The 13233-nt window shown below is 37.1% G+C and overlaps 1 protein-coding gene across 4 annotated transcripts in view; it reads right to left on the bottom strand.

The window, feature by feature from the left end:
• Window positions 1–4315: 4315 nt before the first annotated feature.
• The window catches only part of WDR47 (WD repeat domain 47), a 61466-nt gene continuing 52548 nt past the window's right edge, over window positions 4316–13233 (bottom strand). For 3 of the 4 annotated variants that reach the window (XM_043876951.1, XM_043876948.1, XM_043876950.1), the window contains exons 11-15: window positions 11676–11845; window positions 10985–11161; window positions 10157–10288; window positions 7368–7586; window positions 4316–5662 (exon numbers count right to left, since the gene is read on the bottom strand). In XM_043876951.1, the coding sequence (XP_043732886.1) occupies window positions 5520–5662; window positions 7368–7586; window positions 10157–10288; window positions 10985–11161; window positions 11676–11845 (841 nt within the window). In that variant the 3' untranslated portion in view covers window positions 4316–5519. The remainder of the gene's footprint in view (window positions 5663–7367; window positions 7587–10156; window positions 10289–10984; window positions 11162–11675; window positions 11846–13233) is intronic. The other variant, XM_043876949.1, reaches the window with a different exon arrangement.

Below are 13233 nucleotides of genomic sequence, written 5' to 3'. Positions count from 1 at the left end.
CTGATTAGCCCGTCAAGGGGGCGGGGCCAGCCTCCGTCGGCCTGTTTTAGGCCTCAGTTTCTTTAAGACTTCCCTGGCGGCTCAGATGGTAAAGCGTCTGCCTACAATGCAGGAGACCCAGGTTCAATCCCTGGGTCGGGAAGATCTCCTGGAGAAGGACATGGCAACCCACTCCAGTATTCTTGCCTGGAAAATCCCATGGAAGGAGGAGCCTGGTAGACTACAGTCCATGGGGTCGCAAAGAGTCGGACACGACTGAGCGACTTTTATCCTCATAAGCTGAACTCTGCAAGTGAGATATTATTTCGAAGCCAAATGTATTAAACGGGTACAAAGCGCATTTTCTTATCGATTTATTTTCTCTAAGTTCTCGAATACTTAACATTTGCAATAAAACCCATAAATCTTTTCTGAGCATAATTTTTTTTAATGGGGCATAATTAATGACAACAGTAGTCCTGTAGTATTGGATCCTAGGGAGGGATTGGGGAGTGCACGCTTTGTGGTAATTGGAAATAGTAAGTTTTGCTTTGATTTTGTCCTTAAGTACTGGCCTTGCAGGTTCAGAAAATTCTCCAAAGAGGAAATAATGAATTTTACACATTAGGAGGAATGAGAGGTGTACATAAATTATTGGCAGCAAATTTCAAAGTATGTTAAAATTTGGCATATTATGTAGTACACTTGAGTGTGCATGTTGTTTTTCACAATTTTTTTTAAACTAAAATACACCTGACACAAAATTTATCATCTTAACCATTTTTAAGAGTAGAGTTGTCATTAAGGAAATTTATATTGTTGTGCAAGTATAACCACCACCCATCTCCATACATCTTTTCATCCTGCAAAACTGAAACTCTGTGCACTTTTTAAAATTATTTCCTCTTTGCCCAGGGCAACCACCAAAGATACTCATCTCTATGAATTTGTCTACTCCAGTACCTTGAGTGGAATCATACAATATTTGTCTTTCTGTGACTGGCCTATTTCACTTAGCATAATATCCTCAAGGATCAACCATGTTATAACATGTATCAAAATGTCCTTCCTTTTTAAAGGCTGACATTATTTCATTGTATTGTATACCACAGCTTATTTATCTGTTGGACTCCAGTTTCTTTCACCTTTTGGCTCTTGTGAGTCATGCTGCTATGAACATCAATGAACAGTATCTCTTTGTGATCCTGATTTCAATTATTTTGACCATATATACCTATAAGTGGGATTGCTGGATCAAACAGTAATTCTGTTTTCATTTTTTGAGGAACCACCATACTGTTTTCCACAGCTGTCGCACCATTTTGTATTCCCTTCAACAGTGCACAAGAGTTCCAGTTTCTCCACATCCTACTTGTTTTTGTTTTTTGGCCACACTGCGTAGCATGTGTGATCTTAGTTCCCGCACCAGGGATCAAACCTGCACCCCCTGCATTGGGAGCACAGTCTTAACCACTGAACCACCAGGGAAGTCCCTGTTTGTTTTGTTTTTTTTTGATAGTGGCTCTCCTACGGTGTGAAGCGGTTTTCAATTGCATTTCCCTAATTAGTGAGAGTATCTTTTCACGTGCTTATTAGCCATTTATCTGTCATCTTTGAAGAAATGTCTGTTCTTTTGCCCATTTAATTAGATTTTTGATAGGAGATCTTTATATATTCTGAATATTAATCCTTTATTAGACATGACTTGCAAGTATTTTCTCTGATTTCATGGGTTACCCTTTCACTGTTATGTCTTTTGGCTTACCTCAATTTTTAAAAACACTTAAACATTTAAAAAATGAAATTTGAGTAATTCCCTGAAGTCCAGTGGATAAGATTCAGCACTTTCTTTGCCGTGACACAGGTTCAGTCCCTGGTCAGGGGACTAAGATCCCACAAGCTGTATGGCATGGCCAAAAAAATAAAATAAAAAATGAAACTTGAATCAGACCTCTGAAGCTTCTGCCAGGGAGAAATTAAGGTCTATACCACCCTCCCATCCCCACTCTCCTTCCATGAACCCCCAACTGAGGAGTCAGAGAATGTAGATAGTCCAGTTTTCTCTTTCACATGAACCTCCAAGAATCTATTTACTTCCCTGCAGAAGACAGTATGGATGCACAGGAAAAATGACATGTAACCAGACAGCTATTGAAATAGGGTAATTTTTAGTGCTTATTATCTAATGCACTGCAAAGTGAAAATGAATACCCAACATATGGGAGGATCTTCAAGTTTTCCTCCTGACAGTGATGGAGGTAGAAGACATAATTTTATGAACACTTTTTACCATTAAGTTGATCTGGTTTACCTCAAGAAATTGCCCCCCACCTTTTTTTCCTACTTTTAAACTTAACACTGAATGACCTGCTATAATATCTAGAATGTGTAGTGCTAAGTATGAAAGTACACTAAAGGAGAATGGCATGTTTTTAGCAAAATTCCCTTCTGCATACCTGAGAGGTAGGAAAACAGTACTATTGAATAGCCACAAACTAATCAGATTTCATTTCTAACGTACTCAATTCAATGTATCTGCAGTCTAACTTAGAATTTATACATTTTTCCTGGCTTTTATTAATCAACTTTCACAGTATATTCAGGGTAGAAAGTTCTTTAGATAGTGAATAAGAGAAGACACAAAAGTTATGCAGTTGGGAAGGATTAAAAATGGTACTGGCACAAAGACAGAAATATAGATCAATGGAACAGAATAGAAAGCCCAGAGATAAATCCACGAACCTATGGACACCTTATCTTCGACAAAGGAGGCAAGAATATACAATGGAAAAAAGACAACCTCTTTAACAAGTGGTGCTGGGAAAACTGGTCAGCCACTTGTAAAGGAATGAAACTAGAACACTTTCTAACACCATACACAAAAATAAACTCAAAATGGATTAAAGATCTAAATGTAAGACCAGAAACTATAAAACTCCTAGAGGAGAACATAGGCAAAACACTCTCCGACATAAATCACAGCAGGATCCTCTATGACCCACCTCCCAGAATATTGGAAATAAAAGCAAAAATAAACGAATGGGACCTAATGAAACTTAAAAGCTTTTGCACAACAAAGGAAACTATAAGCAAGGTGAAAAGACAGCCCTCAGATTGGGAGAAAATAATAGCAAATGAAGCAACAAAGGATTAATCTCAAAAATATACAAGCAACTCCTGCAGCTCAATTCTAGAAAAATAAATGACCCAATCAAAAAATGGGCCAAAGAACTAAACAGACATTCCTCCAAAGAAGACATACAGATGGCTAACAAACACATGAAAAGATGCTCAACATCACTCATTATCAGAGAAATGCAAATCAAAACCACAATGAGGTACCATTACTCGCCAGTCAGGATGGCTGCTATCCAAAAGTCTACAAGCAATAAATGCTGGAGAGGGTGTGGAGAAAAGGGAACCCTCTTACACTGTTGGTGGGAATGCAAACTAGTACAGCCGCTCTGGAGAACAGTGTGGAGATTTCTTAAAAAACTGGAAATAGAACTGCCATATGACTCAGCAATGCCACTTCTTCTGGGCATACACACTGAGGAAACCAGATCTGAAAGAGACATGTGCACTCCAATGTTCATCGCAGCACTGTTTATAATAGCCAGGACATGGAAGCAACCTAGATGCCCATCAGCAGACGAATGGATAAGGAAGCTATGGTACATATACACAATGGAATATTACTCAGCCGTTAAAAAGAATTCATTTGAATCACTTCTAATGAGATGGATGAAACTGGAGCCCATCATACAGAGTAAAGTAAGCCAGAAAGATAAAGCCCAATACAGTATACTAACACATATATATGGAATTTAGAAAGGTGGTAACGATAACCTTATATGCAAAACAGAAAAAGAGACACAGATGTACAGACAGAATTTTGGACTCTGTGGGAGAAGGCGAGGGTGGGATGTTTCGAGAGAACAGCATCGAAACATGTATATTATCTAGGGTGAAACAGATCACCAGCCCAGGCTGGATGCATGAGACAAGTGCTCGGGCCTGGTGCACTGGGAAGACCCAGAGGAATCGGGTGGAGAGGGAGGTGGAAGAGGGGATCAGGATGGGGAATACATGTAACTCCATGGCTGATTCATGTCAATGTATGACAAAAACCACTACAATATTGTAAAGTAATTAGCCTCCAACTAATAAAAATAAGTGGAAAAAATAAAAAAATAAATAAAATAAAAATGTAAATTACTACAAGAAATTTAAAAAGAAAGTGATTGTGGGGCTCATCCACTGGCCGCACTGCTGCCGAGTAAACTGGAGAAACAGCATTCTAAACTTAAAACCACAGACACTGAGACAGGAATAGTTTAGGTGTGAAGAGGTCTTTATTGAAATAATAGCACAGTTACACTTCTAATACCCTTTCCACTTGTATACAATAGATTAAAAATGCTTGCTACATACAGTGCACAGACAGTTCAATAATTAGAACCAACTCAAATGCATTTAAAATAAATAGCCTATTTAATAATTTAAAGTAAATTACTGTACAATATGAAAATAAAGGTACATAAATGTTAGGATCTACAATACCATAGAAATAAAACCATTATTCTGAATTACACAAAACAGTGCAAGAAAAAAAGTCCAAATAAGCTTTTGGAGTGCAAAATTTAAATTTCCCATTTTAAATTATCATGCAGACATAGCATTTCAAGCCATGCTATAGTCTATGGCAAAGTTTTAAATTTTTAAGAGGAAAAATGCTAGCCAGTAAATTTACTGTACCATCAAGTGTTGCATCACATAATGCTGCTGCTCTGCCTACAGTACAGTTTAGAAGGGAGGTATCTTGTTGCATTCAAAAAATTGAAATGAACAAGTTTCTGAAGCAAACACGTTTACCTTTTAAGCCTGAAACAAAATAATATGAGAAAGTAATAATTATATCCCTGGGTTTAAGAAAAAAGAAAAGATCTATACCACATAATGCACTAAGAAGCAGGTTTCCATCCATTTTAAAACTCCATAATGATCCTTAGTTAAAGTAACAATGTAACTCTGGAGAGACATAAAATTCTGACCTCTAGCTGAAAAGTGATACAGTATCCTCAGGGGTGTGAGAAAAGCAAAAGTAGTTTCTGAATACCTATGTTTAATCTGTGTAGAACTTGGTTGCATTACATGTAGTAATATGCTTAAAGTATAGTTCAGTTTCAGTATGTATATAAAACTGTTATTTAGGCAAAGACCAAGGAATGCATTTAATACTAAACTGAACACACATCATCCACCTTGACTTTGAGGGCACACTAACATAAGAGTTCTTCCGCAGGCTTTGGCAACAAGACTACAGACAGCAGGTCACAGCAGCACGCGCTCACGTGAAGACTCAAAGCACTGCAGAATACCACCAGCAACAGCTCCTATCACAGGGGTACATGGTAAGAAGGGGCTTCCTCATGCTAACCCACTTTCCAGGTCAGCCCATGTTCTTCAAATTCGTAATGTTCACAACTCAGTAGTCTTAAGTCTCTGCTTTCACTGCGTAGACTGGCACGGGCTGTACTCTATCCATTGTAAGTCCAGAGGGTTACAGTTCTGTCTGCAGAGGATGACAGGAAGGAAAGATCCTGGGTGTGCCATCTGCACTGAATCACTTTGTCCTTGTGTTCCCCGACCACCATTATAGGAAGCTGTTTGGTGAGGTCTCCTAAATTAAAGAAAAGAGATTTGATTTACATCACAGAATATGTATAGATTTCATAGGCTTCCTATTACTTTAAGATACTACAGTGTATAAAAGCCTAACACATGAATATAGTACATTGGAAAGTTTAAACAGTTTAAGTTACTGAAGACCTACTTACATGAGCAGCATTTGGTAACACCTACACAGCAACGAGACACGGCTGCCACTCTCCCCTTGAAACTCGCTCACTCCTCCTGTCTCCTAGACTTCAGTGCCACGACACCCCAGTCTCCTTTGATGACTGCCCTCTTCTTCCTGGCTTAAATTCTGGTGAACCCCAGCAGTCAGCTTGCAAATTTGTTTCCTTTCTCCCTCACCTCCTACAAAATTTCATCTAGTACCATGCTACCATAGCCATTTATATACTTACACCATCCATGCCTATTTCATCTCCAACCTTGACTTCTCACCTGAGTTTCAGGATAGTATACAAGTAGCTACTTGACATCTCATTTGATTGCCTTAACAGTCATCTTAAGTTTAACTTGTTTAAAGCAAACTCTTGATTTTCTTGTCTAAACCTGTTCCTCTCTCTACCTGTCTTCCTCATCTCAATTAATGGTACCATCTGCTTTGCTCATGCCAAAAACCTAGGAATCAGCACTGATTCCTTTTCTCTCCCTGCCCAAATCTAATGGAAACAAGTTAAAATACATTCCTAATTCAGTCATTTCTTACTATTACACCTCCCCCTCTACAACCCTAGTCCAAGCCACCATCATCTCCAACAGGTCCAGTTGCTTTCTCACTAATATTTATACTTATAATCCACTGTCCCCATAACTCAAAATTATTTTTTAAAATTTCAGACCATATCACTTCCTGTTTTAAATCTTCCAAAGGATTCTTATTCTGCTTTTTAAAATGCCTACAAAACCCTGCCTCTGGTTTATTCTCCTGCCTCTGTTTCCTTTGGTTCACTAAACTCCTGCCACACTAGCTTCCTGTAGTGTCAGGATTAACCAAACCCGTTCCGGCCTCAGCACCTTGACCTGTGGTCTGTTCTTAGGGTCCCGGCATGGCTTGTTCTTCTCATCAGGTCTCTGTGCAAAGGGCACTTCCTGGTGAGACCCCCTCTAGCCTGTCTAGCATAGGTTTCCCCTGTCTACCTTGTTACTTTCTCTTACCTTGATAATTTTTTAATAGCACTAGCCAATACCTAAAATTACACTGTTTATTAGTTTGCTTTTTATTGGCCTCTAAAGTATAATCTCCATCTGTAAGAAAGTTACCTGTCTTATTCATCTATCTGTCCCTAGTTGGTATAAAATAAACATCTGCTTAATATATGTTTAAAAATAAAACTAGATACTGGAAATATACAGATTATATTAATACCCTAAGTATTTTAAAGTAGGAGTAAATAGGAGTACATAAATGTATATTTTAACATTTACTATCATTGAACTCAAAATGATCCAATATAATAAATGTTGATTCTTTTAAATATTTTAGAAACCATTTAACAATAAAAGTAAAACTATTCATTAGGTTTAATAATTTGTCACAATTCATCACAATACATTACCAAGTAATTTGCTCATAAAAACTATAAAACTGAAACTTGAAAATGATGTACAGTCAATCACACTAGATTAACATACAAGAAAGATCCCAAATACAATAGGAAAGACTTAAAAAAAAGGGGAAGAGCAACTGCCATCACCTTGTAGGTCTGTCACCTTTATTTTCATATCGTAGGATCCTGTTAGCAAGTAGTGAGCTCCAGGAGAGAATCGGACAGAGCGAACATCACTGGAGTGAGGGTGGTAACTTTGTACCATTCTTCCTCCTCTTATGTCGTATAACATGCAGCTGGAGTCTTCTTGTCCTGTGGCTAAAAGACGGCCACTGGGATCTACGGCTACAGATGCCACTGCACTGCCTACAGAGCAGAAGGAATGGAAGTTTCAAAAAAGTTAAACGTCAACAGCTATTTATTTTCACTGAATCATACACTGAAGATGTAATACAGCTCATTAATACTGTTCAGTTATGGAAGAATCCAATAGTCAACTAATAAATACTTGCATCCTTAGAAGCAAGATTCTGTGAGGAATGAGAAAGATCTTTTTTTTTTTTTTGGTCCTCAGAGAGAACCCCCTGGAGCACTACCTATAGTGCAATAGATGAGCCACTTTTCCCAATGCAGTGTTCTCACTGCTGATTAAGTGTCCAGAATTCTATGCCTAGCTCAGAGTCTAGCTGGGAACAAAAGATTAAATAACAAAATATGCTTTAGGACACAGTGTGAGAAATATCTCTAAGCAACATATGATTAACTACCAACAGGAACTGAACAAAAAATAAGCTCTGAGTCCACAGGTCAGACCCTTTATGCCACACAACAATGCCTCCAAGGGGGTGCAAAATGGTTCTCAGGGGACAAAAAAAATCCTAAATGTTAACAAGGGTTTGTAGCCCTTCAAAGTTTAGCCCTACCAAACCAAAATCTCATTCCTTAGTATTTAATTTCTCTTCTTAGGAAAAAAATTAATTTTGTTTTTCCCCTTAGGGGAAGCAATAATGAAAATAAGGTTCACAAACACTACTGTAGACCAAAGTGGCCTGGGAAGACTTCACAGAAAAAGGGGACATACATTAGATCCTGAAGAACAGTAAACAGTATAAACAAGAGAGAATGCACTTACATGTATTACACATACATGTAATTAAAAATAATCTTTGCTTGAATTTTTGATAGAGAAAAGAGGCTATCAGGAAGAATTACATGAGAAGATGTTTAAAGGAAAAGAATAAAAACATTTAAGGATAGGTAGTTTAGTTTGGCTGGAGTTAGTTGATTTAACACATTAACATAAAAGGTAGCTTGTAGCTAAGACATAAAGGCAGGTTAGGGCTAAACCTGTCAAGAATCTTGAAAGCCAGACTATAGGGTGTGAGCTTGTTCCTGTACAGAGTACAACATCACTGCAGGTTTCTAAGCAAGAGACTTACATGATCGAAGGAGTGCTCTAGGAAGATTAATCTACGTGAAAGTGTGTATCAAACTAAAATGGACAGACTACAGAAGGGAACCCACTGGAAGATAAGATAGAATAGCAAAATAATCAAGAGAATAAAAGCCTGAATGTTGACACACAGATTTCAGGAAAAAACTGAATAAAGAATCAATAGTCTTGGCAATTAACTGCCTGACTGGGGGCAAAAAAAAAAGAAGTGAAAAATGAGCCCCAGATTTCAAATCTAGGTGCATAAGTTAATAAGAGAACCATTATCAAAAACAGAAAATGGGAAGAAGAGAGGATATAATGCGTTTAGCTTTACACATGTAAAGTTTATGGTGACGACAGAAATCTAGGTTCATTTATTCAACAGTTATTATAACACTACTGCTTTGGGCCAGGCACTACGGTAGGTGCTAAATCTACCCTGAGAAATAAAATATATATGACTGCTGCCTTTGTGAAACTTAAAATCTATTTATATTGAAGGAGACCAGCAAAAAACACACAAATATATAGTCTTAAGTACTGATAAAAAGTCTAAAGGAAATAAATGAATTCAAAGATAGAAATAACAATAAGGTCCCAATTAAGGCAAAGAAGACTTTTCTGGCGAGGTGCTAGAAAGAGCTAAGACCAAATATGAGAAACATTTGACCATGAGAAGACAAGTGGAAGAACATATCTGAGTTGATTCAAATTACAGAACAATGTCCATGAAAGCTGAGAGGAAAAAGCATTTCAAAGAAAACAAAAAAATTAAGAATGTAAGACAGGCGTTTTCACTTGGAAAAGTACCTTAGAATTGCTATTAAAAAATAGAAAGGCAGAAAAGGGACTCTAAAATAAAAATAATGGCAGAATACTGTGTCACTCTTAAGATACCAATATTTTAAAAGGTGATCTATATAACACAAAAGAGCAGTAACCTCAGTTTACATGGAGCAATCCATGTTAAGTTAAAAAAGTAAGGCAAATATGCTACAATTTGTGTTTGTGTATATGTGTGTTTAAAGGAGAAGGAAAATTATAATATACACAAACATTTTGCTTATATACTCACAGAGTATTTCTAGAATAATAAATAAGAAACTGGTCCCTTAGGGAAAGACACCAAGAAGTGGGAGTAGGAAGAAAATGATCTATAACCTTTTGTTCAATTTCAATTTCTGCCATATGTATGCACTTAAAAATGTTCTTTTAAAAGCTCTGGGTTCTAAAATGCCCTGCTAACAGAATAATTGGTGCATGATACTTAATCTCCCTGGGTCTCGGTTTCCTTAGTTGAATACTATTTTTACAAATAAAATAACAGATGAAGGCACTTAAGAATTTAAAGTAAAGTAAGAATTTACTCAATAAAATACCAAGTATTTAGTTTATATTGTTCCTATTTTTTAATATATTTTGCAGGGGAGAAGAAGTAGGTCAATGCAATTTATAAAGTTTCTTTCTCATATAAATGTATTTAAATTCCAGAAAAACCTACCAGTTCCATGGAATGTTGTGCCAACAACACGAACACAGCTTGGTACTCGAAGATCCCAGAACCTAACTGTCTTATCTTGGGAACCAGATGCAATCATCCAGCCACTCCAAGTATAAAGTGCTAAAATATGCCCTATAAAAGATCACAGAGTCAGTTATTACTGTGGGACAGTAATTTTCTCTAATACATTCAAAGCTAAGTATTCTTTATTGTTGAGCGTGTTTATAATCTAGTTACCCAAACTCTATGGTAGAGATTTTCCACATATATCAAATATATTGGCAATTTTCAAAAAATTAAATTCAGTAAAACTTGTATCAAAATCATAAACCTTTCATGGTGAGTCAAATATTTCAGGACATCATAACCAGTACTGAAAAAAAAAGTACCATTTGAAATTATGGCAAATTTTCCAAAGAAGAAACACAGGATTGCGGGGTTACATCAGCAGCTTTGGAAGGGAGAGACCTGGGGAGATACCTCTGTTCTGTCATGTTCAGCCATAAGATAATGAGCAAGTCATTTTTGCCTTTTCAAGTCTTGCTTTTTTCACGTATAAAATGGAGACAGAACTTCAGGCTTATAAGGTTGTCGTGAGGGTTAAATTAAGGAATTATGTGCATAAGTAAAGGCTTTAGCAAACAGGAAAATGTCAGCTACAGTTACTGTGCTGTTACCAAAGTTCATGACTTAGTTTTCGAAATAAAACGTTCTTCTCCTGAAGAAATCCCTTTTGATGCAATATACCCTCATTAATGAAAATGCATTGGGGAAAAAAGCATGGGATGAACAAAAAGAAGAGTAGCATCTGAGACTGATATCACATACCAGTATGTCCACTCAGAGCATGGAGGCCCTGTCCTCTCTGACAGTCAGTTGTATAAATGTTACAATCCCCTGCTCCAGCACTTATCAAAATAGCTCCACCACTTTCTGGGCCTTCCATAAATGCCAAGTCTCTAATTGTCCCATCATGCATACTAAATTCCAGATCCGGTCCTGAAACAGCAATAAGAATTTTAAAAAAAGACGCTGCTCAACTTACTGTGATAATTTAAAGATTGTTAAACTGCCTTCAAACTGACCAAGAGGAGGAGAATGGTAGAATGGTACGCTCTATAGTCATTTGGGGATTGATATAATAATCAATTTCATTTTACTGAATAAAAAAAAAATCTTCAAGAAATCAAAATATCGACTCAGTTACCATCATCACTAAAACAGAGCTATATACAGAGTTACCATCTTCGCTTTTATCTCAAAAGAAAATGAAAGAAAAAAACAGATACTCTAGAAAATATTCACGAATACAATTCTGGAAGTTATTCACCCAGCCACCTTGTAAGAACTTACTAAAAAAGAATAATGCCGCACAAATGCAAGCAATGGGAACGTAAAACAATTCTTAAGGGTATATTCTTAGATCTTACCAAAAACAGTACAGAGCTGTATCAGAGACACACATGGGGAAACATAAAGAACACACTAGGGGGCTATTGCTTACATACTCGGCCCCTACCTGTTGCATTACAAGTCTCTGCATTGAAGGGCAGCACTTTGACGTATTTGTCATTTGACCCTGTCGCAAGTAACTGCCCACAGGGACTCCAGGCCACACAGTAAATGGATCCTTTGTGATGTTTATTCCTTTTAAAACGTACCACTGGCTGCTTAGGTATGTCATGTGCACTGGAAAGAAAAATTGCAAAAAGATATTTCAATTTCTTGCTTAGTAAATGAATGTGAAGTTTCTGTATCATGGTTCTTGAGGGAGAGAGCAAAAACATATCAGACAACATGTTAATAACACTCTTCAAAATCTTAGATGAAACAAATTTAAGGCATATTTAAAACCAAAATTCAAACATAAAATTATTAACCATTATTATACTAATCTTGAGTCTTATTTCAGACCACATACGGAACAGGATATTTTTAAGTCTTCATTTCACATATTTTTCATGGATTTTAATTCAGAAGCTCAAAAGATTTCTAAAAAAGAGCTAATAGTGCTTCCAAATTTAAAAAGTTCTATAAGCATTTATTAAACATATAACATGAGCAACTGCCTGGGGCAAAGAGAAGACAAAGGATAGAGAAAAAATAATAGCAGCAAGAGCGCTGTCCTGAGTTTACTATCTGGCAGGGATAGGTGTTTCATGACTATCCACATACAGTAAAGGAAGTACTGAATATAAATGTTATAGTCCAGTACAAGGTACTAGGCCTTAAAGGACAGGAAGAATTATTATACAAAAAGATGAAAGCAGGTGAACTTCTTCAGTGAACATAAAACACAGCAAAGAGACCGGTCCAGCATGCGGCATGGGAAAAAGTCTGTGGGGCTGGGAGAAACCTGGGGCATTCCAGAGACTGAGAAAGACAGGATGGGTGAGCAGCTGCAAGTCCAACTGAGGAAGGTCTTAAATGCCATGCTCCTTGAGAGCTTGGCCTTTAATGGGAAGCTAACACTGGGTAGACTCCGGGAGTTGGTGATGGACAGGGAGGCCTGGCGTGCTGCAATTCATGGGGTCGCAAAGAGTCGGACACGACTGAGCGACTGAACTGAACTGAACTGAACATTGGTTTAGTGGAGTAGTAGCCTCTTACCTGTACTTTAAAAAATAGACTTAAGACCTTATTAGGTATAATGATAATATCAAATCTCTGTAAGAAAATTTATTAATACATGTTTTCGGAGATCCATCTTAAAGGGTGAAAGGACATATCCATTAAAATACTTCAGCAAACAAAAAGGATGAAGCAAATACAACAAAACTCTTGACAATCATTGCATTTCAGTGTACTAATCTCCACTTCTGTGTATGCTTAAAATTTTCATAAGTAAGAAATTTTTAAAGAACAAGAAAGAATATTGATAAATCTTCAATTCTTAGAAGGTGTTTAATAGTGATAAAAAGAGAGAAAATAAATCAGATCAAAAGATTCTCTTTTCAGTTGCATATCGAGTTCATTGCTGCTACTGCTGCTGCTAAGTCACTTCAGTCGTGTCCAACCCTGTGTGACCCCATAGATGGCAGCCCACCAGGCTCCCCCGTCCCTGGTATTCTCAAGGC

The sequence above is a fragment of the Cervus elaphus genome, chromosome 20, assembly GCF_910594005.1.
Source record: "Cervus elaphus chromosome 20, mCerEla1.1, whole genome shotgun sequence".
Classification (NCBI taxonomy): Eukaryota; Metazoa; Chordata; class Mammalia; order Artiodactyla; family Cervidae; genus Cervus; species Cervus elaphus.
The sequence above is the reverse complement of the archived record's forward strand: the minus strand, read 5'-3'. Positions and strand labels throughout refer to the sequence as shown.